Source organism: Ovis aries, chromosome 25 (genome assembly GCF_016772045.2).
Source record: "Ovis aries strain OAR_USU_Benz2616 breed Rambouillet chromosome 25, ARS-UI_Ramb_v3.0, whole genome shotgun sequence".
Taxonomy (NCBI): Eukaryota; Metazoa; Chordata; class Mammalia; order Artiodactyla; family Bovidae; genus Ovis; species Ovis aries.
The window spans coordinates 43167450-43186192 of NC_056078.1; the positions used below are offsets into that span (position 1 = coordinate 43167450).

The window sequence follows — 18743 nt, forward strand, 5'->3', positions numbered from 1 at the left end:
CATTCTTCAAATCACTGAGATTATGTAACCATTTAAGCTTTCCCATTGTTGAAAAAGTTGAATGAAATTACAGTTATTTGTGTTCTAGCAAACATTTATTAAATGTTTAATAAATCTAGCAAACATTTATTAAATATGTGCCAGGCATTGTGCCAGCTGCTAAGACTGGGCAGATGAAAAAAGCCCGGTATTAATGCCTGCTCTCAACTTGCTCACATATAGGGGAGTCAGAGGGAAGACAGACGCAGAATAGTGGGACAGTGTGCGAGTAGCATTATGTTGCGGCATTTGCAGCCAGAAGGGGTTCCAGATAATGAAATGAATAACTGTTATTGTGATTGGTGAGTGATCGGAGTGTTTCACATTTGTAATAATTTGCCATGATGTGACCGAAGTGTGTCTTTTCACTGTAAAATCTGTGCTGTTGTGAGTGGTTCCGTTTCCAAACAGAGTCTTCACTTATGGGATATTGAGTTTAAAGAAAAGCTCAGTCGTACTAGATTTTTGATAAAGCTAAAGCACGACATTTATCCCCATCTATCTTTTCTCACAAGAAATACGGTTTTGAAGCACACGTGCCTTGGACTTCCCTTGAGAAAACGAGCCTATCCCGTCGTTAGTCCCATCTGTAGCTTCGTGTTGTCCTTGAACGTTTTTAGTAATTGGGGGCCCAGGTGCATTTCAACAGCAATTGTCATTTTCTTTGCAGTAGTGGTTCTGTGTATAGCTTGTGTGCTGACGAAGATGAGGAAATAGAGCCTTCTCCTTCTGGGCAACAGATAATTGAAAATTCAATCACTATGAATAAGATGAAGCTGCTGAAGGCTAAGATGGAGACCATGAACCTCAGCAAAAAGGTGAAGCTTGGCCGGGCCTCGCGTCGGCGCTCCCTGCGGGGCTCGCGGCTCGGAGGCCTGCTGGTAATCGTTGGGGAGAAAAGCCGTATAAGATACTCACCTCGAGTTTCTGACCTCACTTACTGCAGCATTAACTGCAGAGAATTGATGTTTTTCAGTGTATTTAATGTGATGATATTGCACTCGGAATAACCCATGGCTTTAAGAAATGTCATGATTCTAGAACTAAGAAGGATAACGAAAGAGAGCCTAACCTTAATTTTGCAAGTTACTGTTTAAGATGCTGTTAATATTTACTGATTATGGACAGGTCTGTCTGGGTGTTGATAGGAATGTTTAGCTATCCTAGATATTGTCAATTTTCCAAAATAATTGGATGAATTCTCTCCAGTAGTGAATGAGAGTTACAGTTTCCCTGGACTCCTACCAGCATTTGATCTGCTTCTTCTGCTTATTTTTGTCACTCTCATTGGTGTGTAGTGGCGTTACATTATAGTTCTAATTTTCATTTCTCTGATTAATAAAGTAGAGTACCTTTCATATATTTATTGGGTATTTGGGTATCCTTTTTGTAAAAATGTGCATTCAGTTTTTTTGCCCATTTAAAAAATTGAATTGTGTTCACTTTGCTTACTGATTTTTTGGAGGTTTTTATATATTCTGTATTTTAGTTCTTTGTCATATGCCTAGCACTACTCTATCACTTTGCTTTTCTCTCTGTTGGTAACTTCTTCTTTATTGAAATATACTATGTACATAAAATAAAATTCACAGGTGTTTAATGTAGCTTGATGAATTTTTACATTTATATGCAGTTATGTAGGTACAACTCAAATTAAACTAGGACCTGTTTTTCGCTGCAGGTTTTCTCGTAGCCTTTCCCAGTCGGTGCCTGCCTTTCCCTACTCCCCAGATAACTGCTGTTCTTAGCTGTGTCGTCACAAACTAGCGTCTGCTGTTCCTGAACGCGGCATAGAAGATGTCATGTGCAACTTACTTTCTTTTTTTCGGTCTGGTCTCTTTTGCTCCACGTAATGCTTTTGGAGTTCATCCGTTTGTTGCGTGAATCGGTCCGTTCTCTTTTTACTGCTGTGCACTAATCCATTGTGTGACTATACAGGCATACCTCGGAGACACTGCAGATTTGGTTCCAGACCGCCACAATAAAGCGAGTATCACAATAAAGCGAGTATCACAATAAAGCGAGTATCACAATAAAGCGAGTCACACGGATTTTTTGGTTTCCCAGTGCATATAAAATTTATATTTACACTATACTATAGTCTGTTTAGTGTACAATAGCGTTCTGTCTAAAAAACAATGTACATACCTTAATTGAAAATATTTATTGCTAAAAAATGCTAGCCATCATCTGAGCCTTCAGTGAGTTGTAGTAGTAACATCAAAGATCACTGATCACAGATCACCAGAAGAAATATAATAGTAATAATGAAAAAGCCTGAAATACTACAAGAATTACCAAAATGTGACCCAGAGATGCAAAGTGAGCAGATGCTGTTGGAAGGATGGCGTCAATCTAGACTTGCTCCACGCGGGGTCGCAGCGAACCTTCAGCCTGTGGAAGAGCACTATCTGCCCAGTGCAGTGAGCCGAGGTATGCCTGTACCCCGCTGCGTCTGTCTGCTTGTGACACTCGTGGCTTTCATCACCAAAGCTGCTTCGAGCGTCCTTTGTGCGCGCCCTTGGTGGACACGTGCACTCTCTTCTCTGGGGCCGGTAGCCGGGAGTGGGCGTGCAGAGCACTTCTGGGCCCTTGATTCTGTGCTGTTGGCCACTGTGTATGCCAGTGCCACACTCTTCTGGTTGCTGAGCTTTGCAATAGGTTTTGAAGTCAGGAAGTGTGAGGCCTGCAACTTTGTTCTTTATCAAGATTATTTTGACTCTTTGGAGTTCCTTGTGGTCACTTAAGAATTTTAGGATGGATGATTCTATTTTTGCAAAAAAGAAAAAATCCATTGGGATTTTGATAGGGATTATATTTAATCTTTAGATCCATGTGACTCATGGCTCTGAACTCCTTTGTTTACAAATATGTGGAATATTGTATATCTTTTTTGTTGATTTGTATTTTAATATCACTGTAGTCAGAGAACAGATGATTTCAGACCTTTGAAATAAGCTGAGGATTGGTTTGTGACTAAGCATACTGGAATATGCCACTTGGGAAGACTGTAGTCTAGTCACTGCGTGCGTGCGTGCGTGTGTGCGTGTGCGTGTGCGTGCGTGTGTGTGTGTGCGTGTGTGCGTGCGTGTGTGTGGCCTGCATATATCAGTTAGACAAGTGTTATTTGTGGTGTTTGGACTTCTGGAGACTTTCTGATTTTTGTGTGTGTCTGTTCATCAGTTATTGAGGGAAGTTCACTAGAAATCTCCCCTTTGGTTATGAATTTGTGTTTCTTCTTTTAGTATGTTTATTTTTGCTTTATATATTTTGAAACTGTCAAACTAGGTCAGATGATCTAGTACAGATTTGTATGATATCCAAGGAATTACGGTATCTGTCTTGTAGTTTGTATTATTATAAATATTGCTATTTATTATTATAAAATGTTTGTTTTGTAATGCACTTGTCTTAAAAGCTATTTTGTCTAATATTAGTATAGCTAAGCGAGCTTTCTTTTGATTTATATTTCTGTCATATATCCTTTCTGTTTTATTACTTTTACTCCTTCTATGTTTCTATATTTAAGAGTTTTTCTTATAATCAATGGATGGTGGATTTTTTATTATTTTTTTATCCAGACTGACAGGCTTCCATTCTGTAACATTGAATATAATTACCAGTACGTGTGAATTTGTATCGTTTACTGTTTGTTTTCTGTTTAACCGCTTGTCTTATGTTTCTTTTTCCTCTCTCTCTTTCCCTTTCTTTAATCTACTTTTTGTTTTTCAGTTTTTATCCTATTGTTATTATTAGTTTTTTCAAATGGGTACTCTAGAGATTATTTGTACCTTCTTGACTATAGTATAATAAAAATGATTTTTACCCCTTTTCTTTTAATGCTATAATCTTAGAACAGTAACTCCAGTTACACATGTGAACATCTTTTGTGTCGTTTTGTCCTGCATTTTAATTTACGTATATTTTGAACACCTCAAGTTGTTTTATATTGCCAATACTATTTATATTTATCCACCTATTTACCTTTTCTGTTGCTCTTTATTCTTTCCTGCAATTACTTGCTTCCTTTAAAGATTATTCTCCTTCTTCTGAATCTTCTAGTGCCTTTTTTTTTTCATTTATGCCTCTTGGCAATTAAATCTCTCAGTCTTTGTCTGAATTCTTACTTTGCCTTTTTTTATTTTGAAAAATGTTCAGTCATTTAGAAATGTTGTATTTGTGAACATCCATGGAAATTTTACCTAGATTCAACAGTTAACATTGTTTCCACATTTGCTTTCTCTGTTTTTTTTTTACCTGATTCATTTGGGAGTTCAGTTTTCCCCCTAAATATTCAGTATATAACTCCTAAGAATAGAGTCTTCTCCTATATAACTGCAATACAGTTAACATACACATAATTTGTCACTGATACACATTATATAATCTATATTCATATTTCATTTCTCAATAATGTATTTGCTAGCATTAGGTTCTATTTTGATTTTTTGTTCTTTTCAATTTGAGATCCAATCAAGAATCATGTGTTGTATTTAGTTGTAATGCTTTCTTGGTCTGCTTTTTTATGCAGAATTATTTCTTAGCCTTTTTTTAAACATTCATGTCAGATAGTTTTGGAGTGTTGGTTAGTTTTGTAGAATGTCCTCAGTTTGAATTTATCTTACTGTTCTATCGTGATTAGATGCAAGTCAGACATTTTTGGCTGGATATCACATTACCTCATCCTCTTATATTTCTAGGTTGGGAGTCTCGGTATTTCATCAGGTATTCCATTCTTTGTCATGCTCATATCAGTCCATATCCGAAAGATAAGTGCTAAGGCTTGATATTTTTAATTTTCAACTTTAACCATACATCATGAATTGTTGTGACACTTCTGTTAAAATCAACTATATTGGGAACCCCTAGACCACTCCTAGATTTGATGGTTTGCTTAAAAGACTCACAGGACTAGCATATCGTTTTACTCATGGTTAAGATTTATTTTAGCAAAAGGGTACAAAGCAAAATCAGCAAAGGGAAAAGGAGCATGGTGGGTGAAGTATAGAGGAAATCAGGTACAAAGTTTCCCAGTGAAGTCTCATAAGATGTATATAATTATTTGTCAGTGAGCTTTATCAGCACATGTGGAATGCTGTCTACTAGGGAAGCTCATTAAAGACTTTGTGCCCAGGGATGTCATTAGGAGTTCTTAATGAAGGCACCCTCTGCCTAGCATGTGCCAAAATTCCAGACTCCCAGAAGAAAAGTCAATGTTCAGCATAAACCGTATTGCTTGCACAAACAAGTAAGGCACAGTGAGTGTCTCTTACAAGTTAGGGTAGCAGGAACCTTCTTGAAATACAAGTTTCTAGAAGCCAGCCAAGGGCCAGACTTGGCAAGCAGGCGTTTTCAAGGAGAGCAGTTTAGGTCATCTATTAACTCTGTTCTGCAGTAGCTACCTATCCAAACACTTGACTCATCTTACTAGGAAAAGTTGTTGGGGATCTGAAATAGGTCAGCTATGCCATATCTAATATAATCAATTTTCTTCTCAACAAAACTGACAAATAATCAATGGTGATGAAAAACAAAATTGGTTTTCTTTTAACATTGTTGGAAATTATACTCAATGAGGAAAGAGCAAAATTCTTCTCAATCGTAAGCTTAAGATTTTAATATTTTTAAATATTTTAGATTGAGGTAATCCAAATGCCAATATGTCAGTAACCTTTTCTTACTTGGATAATTTTTGTTATTGGGTGGAGAAAATGGTTGTGTAAAGAATTACGCATGCATTCCTCTCTTCTAGCCTAAGAAAGCTGTCAAGGTCAAACCTCGTCCACCCATAGCTCCTCGACCTTCCAGTAGCTCCACAGCAGCTGCTCGCCGGAGATTGTTGAGAGTTCTTCCGCACATTGGGCAATCTTGTCTACCTTCTCCTGGGGGCGCATGTCTGCCTGCCTCAGCCAGCAGAGCAGCTGCAAGTTCGGCAGCTCCGCCCCCTGCTGATAGGCCCGTATCATCTGTCACTGGTGATTTTCTCAAGGAAGGTGGAAACTGGGAGAGTTACACGCTGCCTCGTTCCAGTAGTGGCCTCAAACTGCCATCCCAGATGCCTCCCACGGAGTCTGAAACTGACAAAGAGCGTGCTGACACTGTTCGCCAGCTTGGGTCGTCCCTGCCTAGGCGGACAAAGCGCTTTTCGGGAAAGCTGTCCGCTAACAACGAGGATGACACTGGCTTATTTCCAGCCGCAGAAGGGTGTGTCACCGAAGAGCCGCTTCCACCTGAAGCGGGTTCGTCCGCTTCCCTTACAGAAGGGAGTGCTGGTGAGCAGAGCAGTGGCGTGGGAGGCACGCGCAGGGGAAACCTGGAGTCCTCGCTCCTTAATGCGGATAGAGGCTCGAAAGCTAGAGAGCAGCATCTCAAGCACGCTGCGAAAGTGTTGAACGGTGAGTCAGAGGCTTCAGTTCTCAGCCACCGTGAATTAAGTCCTCACAAGAACAGACTCTTATCACCTCTTCGCTGTTCTGCACCGACGTCACTCCATAATTCTCTGGCGAAACCACAGAGACAGTCCAAATGTTTTGAGTCTGGGAGCCTCCAGTCTTCTGCTTCACAAAACGTGCTTCGGTCATTGGATGTTCGAAATATAACTGATCCTTCTTTCTCTAGGACTACTCGCTTTCGAGCCGTTAAAGTTGATTCAACTGGTAAAAGATCTGATATTATTTCTAAAGTTGAGGCTCGGGATATCACAGAAATGGCTAACAGGGCATCCAAAGAGCCTGTGGGTTTTGTAAATAATATAGGTTTTCTTGCTTCGCTGGCCCGGAGTGCAAGCAGAGACAGCTTACAGAGTGCACGTGGGGCAGGCAGGCTGCGGACCTCTGGAATTGGGCTGTCTACAAACCTCGAGCATTTTCAGGAAGAGAGCCTTAGGAGAAGTTCTCCTCAGTCAGAAACTACAGAATTTTTTTTAGTAAGTATTTGCCTTTCAGTGTGTTCTGCTAGTTATCCTTGTAGTGATTCAGGGTACTTTGTTTTTTGTTTACATGTTAAATAAAGAGGTCTAAGGTTGAATTCTTTTCATAACTTCCTCTTCAAATGTCTTTCTAGTTTATAGAAAATTTTTTGACAGTTGAATTTTAAATAATGTTTTAGTTCTAAATTTAGAACTATAATTTGAAAGTAGTTTTTTATTTTAATTTTAAACAATTTATCATATATTTAAAAATGCTAAATATTTTAATTAATGTTTTTCCCTAATAAGAAATTTTATTTGAGCCATCAGATTTTACTCTCTTCCATCCAAGTTCTAACCAGACCTGACCTTACTTAGCTTCCAAGATCAGACAGGATCAGGCACATTCAGAGTCATGCGGCCATAGACAACGTTTACTCTCTTGAAGGTAAAGAATAAGCACAATATTGATGGATGTGACAGTCAGGTCTCAGGTTAATTTACTTAAAAAGAGATTAAATAATTTAAAATGAAAGTTCATCACCATTTTTGTCATAAAATATTATGATTTTATGTTAGGTGATCTCTCCTCTGTTTTCCATTAACTCACCTCTATAGATGTTTTGTGTTTTAATTGTAGTCTGCCCGTGGTATTGGAATGAATGGAAATAATACAACGTCAGGGAAAAGAGTAGGTAAGCTACAGATAATTTTGAAAACAATATAAGGCTAATAATCATAGCATTATGCATACTGTGAATTAGAATTTTCAAAGAGCAATGGGAAGAACATTCTCTGTGGTATATGCAGAGGAAACTTCCTTAGACTTTGTTCCACTGAAGAAAATGATTAAGAGAACTGACTGTAGGGTATATTTGAAGAATGAAACAAAAATTGAAATTGAGGCCTCTATTGTCTGGAAAAGGATATGGTCTATGTGAAAAGATAAGATGAATGAAAAATTACCATGTGTTCACAATGTATCTAGTCCCTGGCTACTCCGGAGCCATGCTGGGTGCAGGATGAGTTTTGAGAAAATGCCCTAGAAAGGCGTTTCTTAAACTCATGGTCCAATGTCAAGGACAGTAAAAGCTCCATTTGATGAACTGGTTATTTCTGGATGAAAGAAAGGGACGGTCTCTTTGACTAGCCCTTTCCAAGGCATGCTAGCAGAAATGACTATATTATTAGCATCACTTCTGCCCGTAGTATCTTAGAGGTGTACAGGCCAAACACTTCTGAAGAAGCCATCACTATCACCTCCTGTGTTCCAGTACCCAGTCTAGAGATGGAAACTCTAGCGAATGAGTACCACGTTTGTAGCCCCAACGTTCTGAAGGGCACATGATGTATTATGATTGTCATGTGAGTTTCATGTCGTTAAAGAGATAACTAAAGTTTGTTTCCACTACTGTATAAAGCCCAAGGTTCTAAAGTTGTAATACATCTACTTTTTTTCAATTTTTTTATTGTAAGAAATTTACTATCCTAACCATTTTTAAGTGTACAATTGAATGGTGTTAGGTACATTCACATTTTTAGCCAACCAGTATCACCATGTATCTCCAGAACTCATTTCATCAAAATGGAAACTCTGTACCCATTAAACTTTAGCTCCTCATTAGTCTCTCTCCCCAGACCCTGGCAACCACCGTTCTGTTTTCTGTCTGTAATTTTAACTACTCCCGGTGCCTCACATAAGTGAAATCACTCAGAATTTGTCTGTCTGTGCCTGGCTTACTTTATGCAGCATAAGCTCCCAGGGTTCGTCTGTGCTGTAGTGGTAGTCAGAGTCACTCAGTCGCGTCCGACTCTTGCGACCCCATGGACTGCAGCCCACAAGGTTCCTCTGTCCATAGGATTCTCCAGGCCGGCATGTGTCAAAATCCCCGTACTTCTCCAGCTGAGTAGCATTGCATTGTATGTGTGTACAGCATCTCTCTTACCTGAGTATCTGTGGCTGGACACGTGGTCACTTCCACATTTTAGCTGCTGTGAATAGTGTTACTACAAACACAAGTGTACGAGTATGGCTTTGAGGCTCTGATTGCAGTTCTTCTGAGTGCATATCCAGAAGTGGCATTACTGGCTCATATGGCAGTTCTGGCTTAACTTTTTAGGAAACGCTGTCTCCTTTTCCGTGGTGGCTGTGCTGTGTCACATTCCCAGCAGCAGTGTGCAGGCTTCCAACTTCTCTGCTTTCTCACCATGCTCGTTATTTTCTGTTTTGTTTGATAGTGGGCATCGTAACAGATACGAGGTGGTATCTTACTGTGATTTAGATTGGCATCTCCCTGATGATTAGTTATGTTGAGTATCCTTGATGTGCTATTTGGAGATCTTTGGAGACATGTGTGTTCAAATTCCTTGCCCTGAAGGCAGGATATAAAAAAAAAATACCTTGCCCATTCTTGAATTTGTTTCTTGGTTTTCTTGTTGCCATATATTCTGGATATTAGTCCCTTACGTATGATTTGCAAATATTTCTCCCATCTGTAGGTCACCTTTTTACTCTGTTGGTCATGTCTTGATGCTCAACAGTTCTTAATTTTCATCAAGTTCAGTTTGTCTATTTTGTTTCTTTGTTGCCTGTGCCGGGTATTGTGTTCAATAAATTGTTTCCAAATCCACCCTTAATGAAGCTTTTCCTTTACTTTTTCTTCTAGAAGTTGTGTAGTTGTAGGTCTTAATTTAGGTCTTTAATACATTTGAATTAATTTTTATATATATGGTGTAATGTAAGGGTCCAACTTCATTCTTTTCCATGTGGATGTCCAGTTTTCGGGGCCTCCCTGATAGCTTAGCTGGTGAAGAACCTGCCTGCAGTGCAGGAAAGCCCAGTTCGATTCCTGGGTCAGGGAGATCCACTGGAGAAGGGACAGGCTTCCCACCCCAGCACTCTTGGGCTTCCCTGGTGGCTCAGCTGGTGACGAATCCGCCTGCAGTGCGGGAGACCTGGGTTTGATCCCTGGGTTGGGAAGATTCCCTGGAGAAGGGAAAGGCTACCCACTCCAGTATTTTGGCCTGGAGAATTCCATGGACTGTATAGTCCACGGGGTCGCAACTTTTTCATCCAGTTTTTGAGGCTCTATTCGTAAACAAAACAAAACAAAACAAAAACAAAAAACTGTCCTTTTCCCCATCAAATGCTCTTATTAGTACCTTGTCAAAAATCGTGTGATTATGTTTGTGAGGGTTTATTGCAGAGTCCTCTGTTAGGCACCACTGGTCCATATGTCTGTGTTTATGCCAGTGCCATACTGTTTCTGATTAATGTATCTACTTTTAATATAATTACTTTCCTTTGTGTGTGTGTGCTAAATTGCTTCAGTTGTGTCCAACTCTTTGCGACCCCATGGACTGTTGCCCGCCAGGCTCCTCTGTCTATGGGATCCTCCAGGCAAAAATACTGGCGTGGGTTGCCATCCCCTTCTCCAGGGGATCTTCCCGACCCAGGGATCGAACCTGCATCTCTTACAGATCCTGCGTTGGCAGAAGGGCCCTTTGCCACTAGTGCCACCGGGAAGGCCCCAAGTAGATGGCAGTTTCCTTTTGACATCTATTTAAACCTGTCTTGCACTAATCCGCAGCTCAGCCTCTTGGAAGTTTGAGTTGTACCTGGTCTATCTCCCTAAACTCTAATCCAAGCTACAGTGCTTTCTTCTGAAACTGCTGTTGCTGAAAAGATCTTCAGAATTTTCAATCCAGTGGATGATTCTGTCTACTTATCTTGATGGTTATGGCCCTTCTTCTTAAAAGAGTTTTTCTCTTTCTTTTTTTATTCTGGGCTGTTACATTTTTGTAGATTTTTGTTTTTGTGTTTTTTTAAACTTCAGTTTTCTTTTGAACATGTTTTACCAGCCCCTCTGCTTGTCCCCAGATATACAGTCTTGATTGATTTCATTTAGGTCAAGTCATCAACTGCTACCTGCAGTTTATGATTCTCCGAACTAGAGCTCTGTATCTTGCTGCCATTTCCTTCCTGCCATACAGTAATAACAGTATCATTCGCAATTACTTAGAAGAGTTTGTGAAAATTCTGGCATAAGTTTTGTTTAATTAAGTTTTTCCATTGGTTCTCTTTGCTTTTCACTGCAAGGTCTTCCTTGGAAATCGTACCCATCTTCATCATTTTAGTTATCATTTTTAGGCAGATGACTACCAAACTTGTATCACAAACACTGCCTTACTACTTTATTGCCTGACTTTTCTGTTGGGTGAATTTTTATAGATCATTGTGTTAGACCGAATATTAAAGTAGGAAGTGCCAAACAAGTGCCTTCATCCAAATATCTTTATTCTCATTCTGAAAAGCAACTTTTCACGTCAGCATTATTTTATTGACTTTCTTTTTTCATATATGTTCATTACATATTTGAGAGAAGGCTTCAGAGAAGAGTTAATGATTGGTGATATCTTCTTACTGGACAAGTAGAATTCTACTAAGTTGACAAAGTTCCTGAGCAGTTCAGAAGAGGGGAGGGCACTTGTAAATGCACCTGGTGCGTCATTCAGGGTGGGAAGGATGTGGCGCGTGATAGAAAATGACCCTGCAAAGCTATAACGGCATATTGGACACACGAGTCCTTGAATGTCAGCCCATGGGGTTTGAGTTTTCCCTCTCTGTAGGAGGGAGCGTACCTATTTGGGCTGGTTCCCGGCACAGAGCGTGTGACTGCTGATTTTTTCTGTTCCTTCATCCTTCTGGTGGGAAGGATGAACGAAGCCACTGTCATGGGGGAGACTGCAGCTGCGCTTCTGTGCCGCCTCCTGCTGGCCACCACTGTGCTCTGTGCCCGCACAGTCACAAGAGCTTCTGCGTGAACAAAGGGTTGGGAACTTTAGTACCCCAAGGAAAGAAAAACATGAAAATATGACTACGCTGAACTAGGTTTTTGTCAACAGATTTTTTTTTTTAACTTTTGTTTAAGGAACAATACCCTAAGCCTGAATCCCAAAGATAATTGCAGTTGGATGCACTTCAGAGGGTATCGGGCAGTGCATGCCTTTCCTCTATGTCCCGTGCAAATGCCTGTCTTGTTTTCATTATTCAAGAAGAGGAAAGTATCCCATCACCTTTGTGAAATGTTCTTGATAACTCTTAAGTGCCCTTGAAGAAGAAAATGCTTATTAGCTTGAGTTGGTACCTGACCACCATTACGACTCATAAGTTAGTTTCCAGTTTGGGGCAGGTTTTTTTTTTTTTTTTTTTTTTTAGTTTTGGGCAAGATCTGGGAGTGTATTTTAGACTAGTCATAAAGCATTAATTTTATTCTGCTTGTATATACAGAACCCAATCCGGATGGTGGCAAAAGGCATACTGCCAACTAAATGTAATTCCAACTTTTTGAACCCTGGAAGGATTACTTTTAGCTGCTGCATGGAGTTAAGCCCAGGCCTCCCAAACCTTTCTTGGTGGGAGGGAACGGGCGCCATTCCCACTGGCACCCGGCCCTGCTTTTCTTCTCACCCCTGCCCTTTGGCTTCGTCTGCTTTCTCCTTCTGGCCTTGGGGCGCCACCAAGCACTGTGTCCTTGTGCTTCTGTGTAACAGCTGTGGGCGATGACACTGAGCCTCTCTGCCCATGAGTGGGGTCTGTTGGAGTTTTGCTCTGTAGTATTAAACTGATTTAATTCTTTCTCATATAATAGCAGATGTGCTCTTATATTAAAGATTAAAAATCAACCTGTTGCTATAGCCCATAGTTTAGTAAATATTTTTTGGAACGGTTGTAGTACTGTGAAATTAAACAGTGCACCCTACAAGTCACTATTGATAGTACTGTATTTTATATAATTATATTATTTTAAAAATTCAGAATGCTTTTTATTGTGAGAACTGAGTTGACCTTTGAACACTTAGAAACTTAGGGAGAAAAATACATGTCCTGTTATCTTAAAAATGGACGGATTGAAGCTTTAAATAATTTGCTGATGGCTCAGTGCATTTAGTTTCTGTGGTATAATCAGCACCAAGAGCTCAGTTTCATGATGTCCTCATGCTCTTTCTTGGCGTGAAAGAACAGGGTGATTTAATACCTATGTTGTTCCTCAGAAGCTTCATAAATACGATTTTGAGCCAGACATTTTTCTTGATTCTCTGTCAAAGTTTAGTGTACTTTAAATATACATATTGCCTTCAGAAATAATCAGAAAGGTGTTGATATCTATAAAAATGTAAAGAAATGTCTTGGTAGAAATTAGCACGTCTTAAGAGAAGTAACAGTTCTAGTTCATCTCCATTACAGACTCTGTAAATAATTTTAGATATAAAAAAAGCACGAATTAATGTTTATGGCTGAGAGGTTTGCCGTGACAGGAATGTGTTTAATGTTTTGTTTTATAGTATTTCACATTTAGAATTTTATTTCTGTAGTAATCAAGGTGTCCTTTCTCTGAACAGGAGAATGTACTCATCACCTCCCACCTGTGAAAGCCCCTGTTCAAACGAAGAAGAAGACAACAAAGCATTGTTTCCTTTGTGGAAAGAAAACTGGACTGGCTACTAGCTACGAGTGCAGGCAGGTTGGCTAGCTGAAAAGTGGAGATGCTTGCTTTGTGGTGACCCAGCTTAGGGACGCAGTAGAAAATGCTCTTTAAATTGCCTCTTCATAAGACCATTTAGATGATGTTCAAATAGCAGTCCTCAGCTGAACTCCTTATTGGCTGAAGTAAAGAGCAAATAGATAGGCTATGCATTTCCAAACTCCTGAGATCCTCTCCTGCCCTCTAAAGTAGGATGCATAAACCAATGGAAGAGTGTGTTCTCTTTGTCTTACGATAGACAGACTTGGTTTTTCTTTGAATGTAGCTTGGGAAAATGCCTCTTCCAAGATTCTATTCTAAATTGAATAAAAAGGACTAAGTTTAATGTTAATGTACTGTTAATTATATGGTACACTTTTGTTTCAAAAGAGATGAATAATATGTTAACAAAAATAATGAGTTTTTTCTACCAATAACTATTTAGTAGTATTGATTAATATGCTCCCAGGATGGTGACTGCCCTTAGGTTGAGGCCAGGCATTAAGTAAAGCTGCGGCTTTTTAGAGTGTATTCTGTTCAAATGGAAACAGCTCACCTTGTTGCTGACATACTTTAAAATCCTTTCATGGCATAGTTAGGCTTCACATAATTTGATTCTCTTAGTAGACTGAATTTCTCAGAAATGCAGTCTGCCCAGGCTTCCTAGATACGCAAGGAGGTGGCTCATGCATGCACTGGCTTTCGCAGTTTCACTGCTTCATGAAGGCCTGCACCCTCTTTCACTTCAGAGGAGGGTCTCTATTCGACACTTGCACATTCATGGACAATTGACTTGTTCTTTTTTTGGGGGGGAGGTGCCTGTGCTTGTTTATAAGTATAAGGGAAATGCCAATTCTGAATTGCTAAAGAGAACCAAAAGGCTCCTGTTGGACTACCCGAAGACAAGCCTTGATCTCCCAAAGAGAGGAGGCTCTTATAGAAATGTGGCTATTCACATAAACTTTTTTTGTGCTTTAGATGTGGAAACAACTTCTGTGCATCTCATCGGTATGCAGAAACTCACAGCTGTACCTATGATTACAAGAGTGCAGGGAGGAGATACTTACAGGAGGCAAATCCTGCGGTTAACGCACCAAAGCTTCCGAAAATCTAACTCTTGCTCTGCGCCTAACTGTTCTGCACAAGGAGCCGCATTACAGTGACAGAGGGGATGTTGTTTAGACTGCAGTATTTTTGTTCGACTCCCAAAGACTTGCCAAATAACAAAAGCTTATTATGTACACTGTTGGAGAGTGAGAAAACTACTGTATTTGACACCTTTATTCTTTGGTGAATCAAAAAGTTTAAAAAGTAGTTTCAAACCTTTCTAATGATGTAGCTCTGTCATTACAGGCCTTGTGTTAAGTGTTGTGTATTCGATATTGCAATCTCACTAAACAAGTCTTCAAAAGATGCACTTTAGGAAGCTAGCATTGACTGTGTAGCCAGCTTCCGTGCTGTGCAGAAATGAGCCGTCATGTAATGGCTCTACTCAAATCTACAGTTTTTTTGTGGGGGTGGTGTGGGTGGGGACTTAAAAAAAACCTGTACGTGAAAGTTCATTGAGTTTACTGGCAAGTTCCTTTTTATGTCAAGCTTTTTATAAAGAAGAACATTTGGTTTTCCAGTGTGGTTTTAACACATGTATTTCTTCTATATTCAGATTGGCGTTTGGATATGTCTCCATTCTACAGTACAAAACACATCATGTTAATCATAGTATATCTCTCTTAAAATACTGCTTTTTGAATGGTAGTCCCATTTGTTGCCATTAAATAGAGAACCCAACTTTTCACTTTTTGAAAAATGAGAATATTGAAAACAAAATCTCACAGCTTGGTTTGTTTTTCTTATGTTGAGTGCTATTACTAGGAAAAATTCAAATAAATATTCAATTTCATTATGATTTTGATTTGATTATTTACAATAATTTTCTCTTATAAATACTTAAAAAATAAAACCATTTAAATAAATCAGTAATTTATCCTGCTTGGAAAAAATGACTATCAGTATAAAAGAATTCTTTTACAGTATAAGGATCCTGCTCCTCAGATGTAACTAATACAGCATTCAAGCTTTGAGGAGGCCGCTTGCTTTATGGAAGCTTAGTTGAATCTGATGCTGAACCCTGGCAAATAGCTAACAGGTAACCCAAGTGGACTCTGCAACTCTGGTCCAACCCGGGTGGGACGTGCATGGGTTCAGTTCAGTCGCTTGGTCGTGTTCAACTCTTTGCGACCCCATGAATTGCAGCACGCCAGGCCTCCCTGTCCATCACCAACTCCTGGAGTTCACTCAGACTCACATCCATCGAGTCAGTGATGCCATCCAGCCATCTCATCCTCGGTGGTCCCCTCTCCTCCTGCGCCCAATCCCTCCCAGCATCAGGGTCTTAGGAGCTAATACAGAAGTGAACAAAACGGAGATTTCTGTTACCCTTCCTCTATTTCTTGTGCTCCGTGGTGTCCAACTCTTTGCAACCACGTGGACTGCAGTCCACCAGGCTCCTCAGTGTATGAGATTTTTCCAGGCAGAAACACTAGACTGGGTCGCCATTCCCTGCTCCAGGGGGTCTTCCTGACCCAGGGATCGAACCCGCATCTCTTATGTCTCCTGCGTCGGCAGGAAGATATTTTACCACTGTGCCAGCTGGGAAGCCCTCTACTCCCCTCTGCTGTTAAGGGTTAACGGCATACTTTCTAAGGGGGGCTGTCTGTACAGGCTAGTGAAAAATATTTCTGTGTCGCACAGTTCACTTTTTCTTCCCTTTATCAAGACCACCTGTGCTTTAGATATTTAAAATCTTAAGAACTCTATGTTATGTGGATAGGCTGCTGAAACATGGACCAAAACATTTTATTCTATAGATGAAAATGAATGCTTAGGACACATTTGATATAAGCTTAGTGCACTGTGCTTTTTAAACCAAGACCATGCATTGTAGAAATCACTCTTGCTTTAAGTTTACCAAAGATTTTGGTCAAAGTTTAGTCTTTTTACTAATTTCTAAGTCACTGAGAAATAAACCAATTTAATTCAAGGTATTATGTCATTATTGGGAGGCATTTCTTAATGTCTTAAATTCTTATGAGGAAGTGATAATTTTTAGAGACCTCAGATCTATCCTTGCATTGCTAGTAAAACCATGATAAAAATAAATGCATTTATACTGTTTTATATAACATAAAATCTAGCTTCTGGATTTTTAAAAACAGTAAGCATTTGGTTTTAGCACTAAAAATGTCTGAAAATTTTTAACTTTTAACTTGCAAATATTTCACATAGTTGCTGCTGCTGCTAAGTCGCTTCAGTCGTGTCCGACTCTGTGCGACCCCATAGACGGCAGCCCACCGGGCTCTTCCTTCCATGGGATTTTCCAGGCAAGAGCACTGGAGTGGGTTGCCATTTCCTTCTCCAATGCATGAAAGTGAAAAGTGAAAGTGAAGTCATTCAGTCGTGTCCGACTCTGTGCGACCCCACAGACGGAAGCCCACCAGGCTCCTCCATCCGTGGGATTCTCCAGGCAAGAGCACTGGAGCGGGATGCCATTTCTTTCTCCAATGCGTGAAAGTGAAAAGTGAAAGTGAAGTCGTTCAGTCGTGTCTGACTCTGTGCGACCCCACAGATGGCAGCCCACCAGGCTCCCCCGTCCATGGGATTTTCCAGGCAAGAGCACTGGAGTGGGGTGCCATTGCCTTCTCCTTCACATAGTTAAGTTCAGTGAATTTTAGTCATTCTGATACGGGACTTTTACACACTAGGATGTTTAGAAATTTTATAAGTGTTGTGACTTATGGAGGTATTTAGTTATGAAAAAGAGGAATTAATTTTGTGATACGTTTAATTCTGTGGTTTTATACCATTATGACAGATAATTCAGTCTTGCATTTAGCAGTGTTTTCCAAATTATGACCCCTGTACCACTCCTGGAACATGAGACGATTTTAAGTGGTACACAGCTGAACATTTTAAGAATAATTATATATTTTTAATGTGTATCAGAAGAAAAATGTAACTAAGTAACAAGTAGAAACTAAATCGATATAGGTTAAGAAAGCTGATTGAAAACAGACAAACAAGGTTACATACAACAAAAACTGTGAAAGTAGATGTGAGTGGCTGGAGTGCAGGGAAAAGGTGAGAGGCGTTCACTTGTCTGTGAAAATTATGTTGACGTTTCAGAGTGGTGAAAGCAAATTACATAGTTTCAGGAAAGCTATAAAAGGGTGAAAAATGAAAGTAAAGATTTCACCAAATACCTCCCCAATCTCGTAATGGTTTCTGATTTTATTTTTTTGGTGGTCACCAGCATAACAGTAGCCAAGGCAAGCAGACATTATTTTCGACACCACATCGTTCCAGGTAAGGAGCTTAGCGTGATGACACATTTTCGACTTTTACCCCCCAGTTTCTGGTGCGCTAGTCCAGTGCTCACACTGCCGTATCACAAAATACCACAGACTGTGTGGCTTAAGCCACAGAAGTTAATTTTCTCACAGTTCCAGAGGCTCGAAGTCCCAGGTCAAGGTCCAGTAGGGTGGGCTTCTGGTGAGCCCTCCTCTCTCTCTCTCTCTGCCTTTCGGAGAGCTGCTTTCAGACATGGCCTTTCCTTAGTGTGTACACGTGGAACTCTGACGTCTCTTCTCATTAAGACATACATTAATAGCATGACGTCCCTGGTGGGCCAGTGGTTAAGAATCTGCCTTGCAGTGCAGGGGACACTGGTTTGATCCCTCTTCAGGGAACTGAGATCCCACATCTCTGGAGCAGCTAAGCCTGCGTGCCACGACTAAGACCCATCGAGGGCAAATCAATAAATATTTTAAAAAAGACATTAATACCATGGGATCAGAGTTTCACTCTTACGACCTCATTTAATCTTAATTACTTCCTTACTCCAAATACATCCTCACTGGGTTTAGGGCTTCAACGTAGGAATTTGGAGGAGACACATATTTAGCCCACAGTCGTCAGCTGGGTTACATTGAAAAAAGTGAAAATGTTAGTCCCTCAGTCTTGTCTGACTCTGTGACCCCATGGACTATAGCCTGCCAGTTTCTTCTGTCCATGGAATTGCCCAGGCAAGAATGCTGGAGTGGGTAGCCATTTCCTCCTCCAGGGATCTTCCTGACCCATGGATAGAACCCAGATCTTCTACACTGCAGGCAGATTCTTTGCCATCTGAGCCACCAGGGAAGGTTTCAGATTCACCGACTCCTCTGCAGTCACCCTAGTCCATGTTGCCATAGCTTTCAACGAGCTATCGCAAGAGC

The 18743-nt window shown here is 40.2% G+C and overlaps 1 protein-coding gene across 14 annotated transcripts in view; it reads left to right on the forward strand.

The window, feature by feature from the left end:
* ZFAND4 (zinc finger AN1-type containing 4) overlaps positions 1–15376 on the forward strand; it is a 55661-nt gene extending 40285 nt beyond the window's left edge. For 8 of the 14 annotated variants that reach the window (XM_042240959.2, XM_042240958.2, XM_042240956.2 and 5 more), the window contains 5 exons: positions 710–857; positions 5792–6964; positions 7587–7641; positions 13349–13466; positions 14449–15376. In XM_042240959.2, coding sequence (XP_042096893.1) covers positions 710–857; positions 5792–6964; positions 7587–7641; positions 13349–13466; positions 14449–14584 — 1630 coding nt within the window. In that variant the 3' untranslated portion in view covers positions 14585–15376. Of the gene's footprint in view, positions 1–709; positions 858–1977; positions 2473–4739; positions 4765–5791; positions 6965–7586; positions 7642–13348 lie in introns of those variants that run through there. The other 6 variants (XM_060406769.1, XM_060406772.1, XM_060406767.1 and 3 more) reach the window with 5 other exon arrangements.
* Positions 15377–18743: the final 3367 nt, after the last annotated feature.